The sequence below is a fragment of the Telmatherina bonti genome (genome assembly GCF_933228915.1).
Source record: "Telmatherina bonti genome assembly, chromosome: 22".
Classification (NCBI taxonomy): Eukaryota; Metazoa; Chordata; class Actinopteri; order Atheriniformes; family Telmatherinidae; genus Telmatherina; species Telmatherina bonti.
In genome coordinates, this window is record NC_136631.1 from 17,161,970 (window position 1) to 17,172,586 (window position 10,617).

Sequence of the window (10,617 nt, forward strand, 5' to 3'; positions counted from 1 at the left end):
CATGGACAGTTCATGCAGGTCTTATCTTGTCTTCTGTTTTTTCCTCTTATTACACATTACAACATTTCCTCCCTTCATCAGGTAACGTATATGATGCTGGCCTTCATTTGACACATAACATGCTATTTAACACTGTAGTAGTTAGGGGTTGTATGCAGAGTCTCCCCCTCCTCCTCTTCATGTCTGAACTCCGGGTCATGCATCACTCAGAGGACTGGAAGAAAGAGATAAATATTTCTTTCAGCTCTGTCACATAGAAGCTTCCTGAATGGCTTCCTGTTCCTGAGAATGGAAGCTGTCTTTGGCTTGCAGCCCCTTACATCAGTGTAATTAACTTTTTTTTTTTCCATAAAGCCGTGTAATCTCTTTATTCATGTAAATGTAGAAGCATTTTAATATTAAAACTTTATTTTCTGTAAAACATATTGGTATGTGTATTTATGCACACACAAACACATGCACCACCTGTATGTGCCCCTGGGTTTGGCCAGGCAAGAGCATTGTCAGATCCATGCATCATTGGTAAGAAAATCTCTCTGCTCCCCCACCCTCCACCCCTCTAAGGCAGACCTGAAAAGATCCTTTTGTCCCTCATCACCCGCCTAACGCCCACCCCACCCCTCTCCCAATCGTCTCCCCTCTCCTCTTGAACACACCCCTCATGCAGCTTGTGGTCATGGATACCTGGGACAGTCTCGCACACGGCTCACATGTGCAGTAAAGCTACCTGCAGGCACCAGACCATGCCGAGAGGCAATTCAACCCAAAATCCCCCAGCTTTGGATTTTGTCCTCAAACAAGATTTTTGCAGACTCTTATGCCAGAGAAAACATTAACTCAGCTGAGGCAGACAGGGCAGACTCATGCGGGCTACTCTCCACGTTTATTTGAACACGTCAGGGCCCTTCCTGCTGTTGATTTAGAGCCACTGCCACTTATGCCTCTGACAAACGAAATACCCTTTTGATGACTCGCACACTGTTTGCCATCAGCAGCTGTTGTTACTGGCACCGGGCTGCTGTTACCCCCAGCTTTTGTAGTCTGGTCTATAGGCTGGAGCACGCTTTCCACTTGCACTTGTTGTATGGCTGATAAGATAAAAGCAATGAGGTTGGCTGAGCAGACAGAAGTATGAACCCAGATTTTGTCCCTACTCATTTTGAAGCAAAGGATTCGAGCTTGATTTAGAGAACTGCAAGAGTTTCCGTGTGGGATTGATTTTAGTCTCTTGTACATCCTGAAGGCGACTCTTATTGCCTCTGCCTGTCATGTGGCGCAGAGCCTGTTTAATCCCTGCAGTGTGTACTCTGCTGGCCATGTTGTCATTAGATTAACAGGTATGTGGAGTCTCTTTGTTGGCTTTGTGATCACCTGTTTGTTAATTTGTGAATTTTTTGTTGCACAATAAGCCAAGAGTGAAGGGTGCATGCTATTCTCAGAATGCTATATAATATGCAGAACTTCTTCTCTCTGCTGATGTCTACTGGAGTTTAAATACGGGCAAAACTGAGGAATAAATAGGTTCTGTACATTAACCCATATTTACTATGAAAGCTAAACAATTGCTATATGTTTTTACTTTCAACACACCAGCTTGCCTTACAGAGCCAAGAAAACAGCTCTATTGGAAAAACATTATGACGCATATACTTCAATTCCAGATATTACATCTTTATTTTTGCTGTCAATCATTGTTTTTGTTTCGACTGTTTCTCTACAAATTATGGTATACATTTTTGTTAATAAATGATGTGGATGTTTTTCACTTAAACTGAAAATTATAACTAGTTTTGGAACCATAATGAAGCAACTCAAGTACTTTGGGGGAAAAATTATTAGTTAGCTTTTTTTATGATCAAGTACAGCCTTGTATGTTTTCTGTCCCTGATTTTCATGGGTATTTTGTCACAGATTTTTGTTATACAGAAGAATTTCTTGTCCAATTTTGATATGTTTCACCTTTACTTTCTATTATAATTATAAGACAAGTTTATCTCATTAAAAATGGTATACAACTATTAGTTCTAGATATTTCATTAATAGAAACAATTTGATAGATTGGTAAAATGTGATGCACTGTCACGTGCACCAGTGATTCTTCCAATGATATTTAATGAAACCTGATGGAAAGTCTGCAAGGGACATCTTTTCAACTCTAAGCCATAAACTGTGGACGATGAGGCAGTGGTTGGTTCTAACATGATAAGTTAGGAGAGCAAAGAAGAAGAAAACTAGAGGCCTCTGAGATGCGGAATACCTCAAGGTCCTGCGCTGAAGCTGCGGGTGATGCAGCCCCTGCAGCCCTGCAATCTTCGCAATCAGACAGTAATGCAAGCAGCGACTGTTTCAGATTATGCTCAGGAAATCCTCGGTGCTCTCTGCTCAAAACAATTTACCCTGACATGAGCTGAAGAAAGCGTGGTGGGGGGTGGGGAACAAGCAAGAGGGCTGCCCGCCCCACAGTCCTATTCCCAGGTTTTAATAATAATAATATTAATAATAATAATAATAATAATAATAATAATTATTATAATAATAATAATGATAATAATAATAATAATAATAATAATAGTGAAATATTTACTTTTTATAGTTTTTAAATGTATTAACTTAATGTTTTTTTCTATTTTATTGGGATACATGAATATCATAACTCAGTAACCTTTTTTATGGGATGTTTGGTCATATTTTTCCTTGAAAATCCTGAGCTGGTAAAGGTTGAGTGGTGGCTCTTTCCCATGGCCCGGAACCAACAGAACAAACTCGGAGAGAGGAAAGAAAACATGAAAAGCCAATGATCCGCAGCATAAGGCTGAAAATGATGAAAAAAAAAAAAAAGGGGGGGGGGGGGGGGGGTCGCTTTAGTCAAATATATATTTCACAGACGATTTTACGTGGAGGACAGACTGGTTCTTGTGTACACAAAGCAGTCCTGATGGACAGCTGCTGATGTTGACTTTCGTTTGAATAAATCAACGTTTCTCTTTCTGACTTTTGGTTTATTGTTCATAAGCAAAGAACCCATATTGGATTTAATCTCTCCTACAAAAATAAAACATCAGGCCATTCAGATTCCCATAACTGGATTTGTTTACTTCTTTGCTTTTCCTCCATATAAATTCTATATTTTTGGAGCTCGATCAAGTCAAAACCAACATTTTCAGGAGAATAAATTTGATACAAAAAAAATCTTTATCCCTAAATGCTGGTTATAATTTTGTGATAATCCTTTAATTCATCTGGTTTGCAGAAGTATAGCGCCAGAACAATATGTTGCAGTATTACTGTTCCCCTTTGTTAATAGAAATAACACAAAGACAAATGCATCACCTTTTTTTTTTTATTGGAAACTAATTACCATGACTAATGAAAATGCTACCTCTTAGTTTCCATCGCAGTAGGTTGCTATTTTTTCGTATCTTAACAAAATATCATAAATTAAGCAAATGTATAGTCCTGTTAAGTGTTTTTGTCGAGTTAAGAGTTTCAAGAAGGTCCTGTTTGTGTGTTTTCATGTGCAGGAGATCAGAAAGTCCTCCTGTTCGAGGGGTTATGGATTAAGCGCATCAAGAGTTTTGTTCTAACCAAATTTAACGACAGACAAGTCAGTCTATTTTATAAGGTAGGCTACTATAGTGTTATTTCATACACATATTCAATCGGGTACACTTATCAGTCCTCGTCGTTTCTCTGGGATCGTAATAATCTGGCAGCTTCTTTAAGAGCCCAAATCCACAAGACTGGAGGTTAGAGGTCCCAACAAGGAGTCCTGCAGTTGGTGTGGATGTCCATGCATGCCGTGCACCGGCTGTGGGGCCCCCAACCCGGACATGGGGTAAGCGGAGGCCCCGGGATGGCTCATGTTGCCCTGAAGCAAAAGCGTTGAGTTCTGGTCTGGACTCTGGGGTGGAGAAAACTCGTCCTCCGAGCTGGACATAAGAGATTTTCCTCCATCCAAAGGAGACAGCTGGTTCTGTTTGTTGCCGCCTGCATTGTTGTTTTCACTATTCTCTCTACAAAAAGACAACAAAAAGGAGATATTAGAAGAAATACGGTCAGATAAGCATACGTTTATTAAATTTAAAAAATCTGAAAAACCGTCGAGAAAAACCTGACAATTTTTTCTTTTACAGCATAAATAATCCAAATTGACATAAAAAAAAAACAACTCCTCGTCTCTTTTGCATAAATATTCTTTAATGCCTCGCTTTGAATTCCTATTTGATAAATTCCCTGAAATTAATGTTTGGCTTTGTGCGTTTTTATTTTGCTGTAATATAAATACACATTGAAGAAACGTCTCAAATACACAGTTTTTACAAATGGGGAGGAGGTGGGATGTCAGTTAAACAGTCTTTCTCATCACTTATATCATCAACTTATTTTGGTTTTGTTGTGTTTAATTCCACAGTTTAGGTTTAATCATATTCTGCTGAAGGGTTTCCATCATTTGACATCAAGCTGCAATATCTTAACCACCTTCACTTTTCACAGGACAATACAAGACTGTTCTGAAAATGTCCACAATTAATAAAATTCAAAAGCTTCTGTTTGAAATGTATATTGTTCCATTTATCTCCTCAATTTGCTTTTAAGATGCTGTCACAATACTCCTTATTAAACTTTTTGTGTTCTTATTGCTTGTTGACGCGTTGAAAAAAATGTTCACATGACAACCCTTAATTTGCCATTAAATATGAAAAAATAAAAATAAACAACGAACTAAATTGTTGGCACTAGATTCCAAGCACCGCGTAAGGCCGTGACATCTGAACGTACCTCTCCTTCGCCTCTGCGGCTCTGTCTCTCTGCCGTCTGTTTTTGAACCAGTTGCTGACCTGCGTGGTGGTCAGTCCTGTGGCCTCGGCCAGCTCCCTTTTTTCCCGTGGGGACGGATACGGGTTATGCGTGTACCACTCTCTGAGAACACCTCTGGACTTCTCCTTAAAGCAGTAGCTGGTTTCCTCTCCGTCCCATATCGTGCGGGGAAGCGGGAATTTCCTCCGCACCCGGTACTTCCCTACAGCTCCGAGCGGCCGGCCGCGCAGCTTCTCCGCCTCCACGTAGTGCGCCTTCAGCCACAGCTGCTGAAGCTTCGGGTGGTTATGAGGTGAAAACTGGTGACTTTCCAGGATCTTATACAGCTCTCTGAAATTCCCCCGATGAAAGGCCACCACTGCCTTGGCTTTCAGGACGCTTTCGTTCTTATGGAGATGATCACAAGCGGGTAGAGACCACAAGAAGCGACCGAGCCTCTCCAGGTTTCCTCCTTGCTGCAGTACCTCGCAAACGCACGCCACTTGCTCCTGCGTAAAACCGAAGGACGGTAATATTGACATGATGTCCAAAACTCACTCCACCACCCAAAACTCTAATATCCAAACAGATCGCTGTCCGTTTATTGTGTGTATAATAGTTTTATAGCTTCTTGTCTTGGTCCAATCCAGCGCAACTCGTCCGCGTTGTAAAGGCCTATAAGCTATCCACTCCTCTCCAAGTCCTGATGCGCGCTTCAGATTGGGATGTTGATTGTTGGGACAATTTGTTCCTGTTGGAGATATGTCAGGCTTAAAGGGAGCCTGTGCGTTTCGGTGATTGGCTCTCCCTCTGCCCTGCACCCTGTACAGCATAGCAGGACTGAGTTTGCAGCTCCGTTTCCTCCCCAGAGGCAGTGCGTCAGGGGCTGAAATAGGAGCGCTCCCACCTCCCGCCCCCACAGTCCCTCTCCTGCTTCAGCTGAGGGAGCAGAGCAGCACCTAAACACTAATCAATTATTACAGAGCTCTTAAAATGCAGTATTAACATGGTCTAAATATCTTCTCAGAATGGCGACAACAGACTTCCCATGCGGGGTGAATCATGCATATACATAATATACAAAAGACAAGATCATTCACACAAAAAGAGTTCAGGCATACTTAGAACAGGAATTAAAAACCAGTCAGCTGAAATATAAGATACAGATAAAAACAACAAAATGAACAAAAAACGTAATACTCCGATCTTTTTCCCCATTGCAATCGCTATAACACGCCTGCTTGTTGTCTTACAGCACCACATGCATAATTACATGCAGATTTCAGTTTCTGTTGTATTCCCACCTTTGATAGTCCTTTAATTAGAGAAAGCGTTTATTTTATGAGGTGATATAATTTAATAAGTTCCTATGATAGTTTGGTCCATTATGTGCCATTACGCACTTATTTATGAGCAACCTATGGTACCTGCCAAACTTGTTATGGGCCATAGACCACCAGTAGGAAACCGGTCGCTTAAGTGTGTGTATGTGTGCACACGTGAGTGTGTGTTTGTGAGAAAAAGAGAGGGAGAGAAGTCTGATATGAAATGCCACATGGTTTAAGACAAATATTGAAATCGCCAAATATCTTCAGGACTTGGAACAGAATTTAAATGACCACAAATGTGGCAGCAAACAAAGCCAGCATTTAGTTGTGACTAAATCTGCTAAATTAACAAGTTTCAGAAAGTAAGAATACCCAAATATATAGACTCTGAATGCCAAGCTGTAATTCTGCTGTACCATGTAGATCTGAACATTAATCAGCTGCCGGGACAAATAATTTTGGCATGATTTTTCAGTTTATTTCTTATTTCTCCATGCTGTGTTTTTAAGGAGCTTCTTTCCGGCTTGTTATTCACATTTATATTTCAGAGATTAGACCGGCACCGTACTGGCTCCAGCGTTTTCTGTGGGGTGAAACACTAAACCAATCCATTAGTAAATGAGTTTTGTGTCACACTAGTTCTTGGTGGTGCAGTTGTCGGTTTGAGCCTCATAGATCACATTTGTCTGAGTCTGAAACTAAACTTCGCCTAAATGCGTTAAAAAATTTTGCTTAGAAAACGATTTCCAGTGTCAAACAGAAGATATCTTCTTTCCTAAAGCGTTTAACACACACACAAAAAAAAAAACCAACATGTTTTTGTGCTGCAGTACCTGAAAAACAGATACAAAAATGATCTTTTCTTGCATTTTTAATTCATTCGGTCAAAATATGAAGAAGAAAACTAAATACATTTTAAAAATTTTTTTTTAATGTTCCTAAATGTAGAACAAGGTAAACTAAAATCAGTATAAACAGAGCTGATGATGAGGATCAGTGTGGTTTTAGAAACCTGTCGTCTCTCTTTATTGGATTCGATAAAATAGCAGATATACATATTTCAAAAAGAAAGAAAGAAAGGAAAACACACCTTCAGACTAATCTTTAGCATATGCATAAACTTCTTTTGATTGTATTAATTCATATAAAGTTAATTTCTTCCTGAATGTGTTCCAGGCATCTTGTTATGTTAAAGCTGCAGGGGGAAAAAAATCACATAATTGCTTGAAATATACCTTAAAATCATCTTAAAATCAAATAATTTCGATTTATTTTTCCTAAATAAGGTCACTGCAGAGGAAGAGGTTTTCCACTTAAAAAGTGAGGAAAATATCACACTCATTAATTACAAGTTAATCAACTTAATTTCTATGTTTTCGGGGGGTTAGTAAGAGCTTAAAGATGGAGAGCGCTAAAAACTGAATTTCCATGTTGAAGTGGACACACAGATTGGGTGTATGGCTGTTCCTGGTGCTGTGTAAAACCTCAGTGCTTCAGTAAATGAGCTGTCTGATGAGCGGCTCTCGGGTTTCTCTAATATCTCTACCACATTGCGCCGCACCTCCTCCTTTAACCCGAGCAGCCCGGGGGGCCAGATTATTTCAAGATGTGGACCCTCCGCCTCCGCCTCTGTCACGGCCAGTGCTGGGCTCCTCATAACCCGACAAGAAATGCAATACTTAGGCAGGCGATCATTCGTTACTCGTTTAAAAAGGGACTTCCATGCAAAAAGGATTTTTTTTCCCCCTTTCCAGTCTTGGGTTCTTTATTAACTCCAAAAATCCCACAATGTCCACACTTGTACGATCAGGACTGCTGACCATGCTCATGTTCAGTTTCAGTGAGTTTCAGCATTTATTTAGGTTTTTAGGGGGGTCAGAATTCCAAGGCTTCCTTAAGCCCATCGAGAGGAATAATTTCTACATTGCTGGAGCAATATTTATTTTCACAATTAGGTTAAAAAGATTAAATATGAAGATGACACTCACTTCTCGAGACACACACAAAAAAGAAAAAAAAATTAAAATAAAGGTAGAAAGCACTCAATAAAAATGTCATAATCAAAAAGACTGTTTCCAGTTCCGTTTTGTTTTTTAGATAGATTGAAACACTAATTGATTCATTGAACAGATGGTTTTCCCTTTATCAGAATCTAAAGCACTATTTCAGCTGGATGGACTGGAATAAACCCGTCACTGGATAATAAGTGAGACATGTAAGATGGGTTTTCTCCAGCTGCTTCCAGAAAATAATTGCTATTTCCAAATCCCAAAATGAAGAAGTTTAAGATACACTTAATTAGCAAATCAGGCTTTCTGTTTATTGCTTTTAGACTTAATAAAAACGAATACATAATATTACTTACAGTGGAGGTGGCACTTTTTCCTGAAAGAAAAACCAAACAAACTTGCAGACAATGAATATAATTAAGTCTTTGTCACCGCCTTAGAGTTTGTGGTTAATTCAAGATGTCTTCAATGTGCGTTTGATTATTAAACTGCTGCGCGGTTTGTTGGGCGGTGAACGACAGTGAGAAAAAAGGCAGCTCCTTCTCCCAAAACAAAACACAACTGTTGACATGAGTGAGTTAAATGAAATTGGAGCTGCAATTATCAGCTTAACAGAGTTTCCTGTCATGTTGGAAAATTAGACTTGGTACAAGTGCGCTGGGGTTAGCTCTGCCCCCCCACACCAAAATCATTACGCATTTCCTCAGAGGACCACCTCCACAAATATGCAATTAAGGCCTCGGCTTTTACAGTGTTCTGCTCGGTAAACACACCCCGGGTGTATAGATGAGGACATTTGTTTTAAAGAGTCTTTTTTCTGGCTGCGGGACTTGGACAAATAAACAAACGAGGCAGCAGACAAACACATAAACAAAGAGAACTATGTGCAGTTACCATGTGTGCTTTCTGGCAGGGAGGGGGCGCCATGACAAAGCTGTCATACAAGTCAGAATGTAGCTTCTGAGAAGATGAGTTGTTTGCGTTTTAGACGTTGCACAGTTGTGCAGCAGCTGTGTGTGTGTGTGTGTGTGTGTGTGTGTGTGTGTGTGTGTGTGTGTGTGTGTGTGTGTCCATGATCTTCACTGGTCATTTCACTCCTCGCATACTCTGCTCATGTTACACCATGGTGTTTTTCTCTTTGGGAAATACCTTTGACCACTATAGCGTGGACTGGATGCTTCCTCCCAGCTGCTTCCTCTATGCCTGTGTGTCACAGTCAGAGTCACACATGCCCTCTTAAACTGTCCTCATGGGTTATGTTTTCTGTCCATGTCCAACAGAACAAACTATTGAAGCAAGCTTGTTGCATTTCCCCCTGAATGATGGGCAACAGCAGTCATGCACAGACCTCCTGCTCTACCAAGCAACACTCAAATTATGTCTCTTCTATTTTACATAAAGACTGCTACTGATTATTTCTTACCCACTGAGAGCAAACAGACTCAATTTCTGCTTGGACCCAGCTTGACCAGTAGTGGTGGGTCTAAAGCAGGCTGGTACCCACTGACCCCTGCCCTCTCATTAGTGGGATGTAGAGTGGTGGAGTACCGTGCTCCTCAGGTCATGTTACATATGGCTTGCAGTCTGCTGCACCGCATTAAATGTCAGCTTTGAAACCATCTGAAAGATCAGAGGTCAATGTTTTTAATAAGGCCAAAGTTCTGGGGGAGTCCCTTCTTATTTTTTGTCCTTTTTACTGCACAACAACGTTTTATTTTGCATGTCTTAACTCATGGGCAAAACGATCCACTGATACATAAAAACGGGGATAACTTGGTTTAAATACATAAACAAGGTAGTAAAACTTTTACATTTCTCAACTTTGTGTTGGAGTAGTTCTTATAAAAAACTTGCAGCATATCTGTGTCGGAGCAGTTGGGCTCCTTTTCTGTCTAATTCATAGGCACAATACACAAAGGTGGAATTTGTAGTCTTCTCTGGCCCCCACCTCGTGAGATCCACAGAGCATAGGCTCTTTCTGCAAATGGGATATTGTTCTGGGCTCCAACAAAGCTGTTTTCACCCTCTTCAATATTACAGGAGGAGTTACCCGATACCTAACAATCAGCTAATCCACTGCCCATGGCAACGAGGTCACCTGTGCACAGGTAACTTTATCCTGGTTGCCCGCCTCTCCCTCCCCTTTCCCGTTAGTCTGCCATTTTCCCCTCTTTTTTTCTCTTTGCCTCAACACTGAGCACAGACAAACAGCCTCTGTTTATTTAGGTCATCAGCTGGATCATATATAAGTCCTGTAACCAGCATCCACAGAGAAGACGACTCTTATAACCCAACGCAGACATGCTGTGGATAAAGTAATATCCCCCGCCGTTCATTCATATGTCAAACTTGGCTTCCATCTTATCTCCTCACTGGTTTGGTCAGCTGCCCACTAAGTGTTCAAGCATTGGATACAAAGTCACAAGTTTACAGAGAATCTTCTCAAGCTGAGGAACTAAGGCTCTTTTCTGAACTGAGTGACA

The 10,617-nt window shown here is 40.6% G+C and overlaps 1 protein-coding gene across 1 annotated transcript; it reads right to left on the minus strand.

The window, feature by feature from the left end:
* Positions 1 to 3,326: 3,326 nt before the first annotated feature.
* Positions 3,327 to 5,618, minus strand: LOC306772550 (homeobox protein six1b). The gene is made up of 2 exons (XM_079262075.1): positions 4,780 to 5,618; positions 3,327 to 4,013 (listed from the first exon to the last, which is right to left on the minus strand). The coding sequence occupies exons 1-2, from the start codon at positions 5,337 to 5,339 to the stop codon at positions 3,719 to 3,721; spliced, it is 855 nt and encodes a 284-aa protein (XP_079118201.1). The 5' UTR covers positions 5,340 to 5,618; the 3' UTR covers positions 3,327 to 3,718.
* Between the last annotated feature and the right edge of the window lie 4,999 nt (positions 5,619 to 10,617).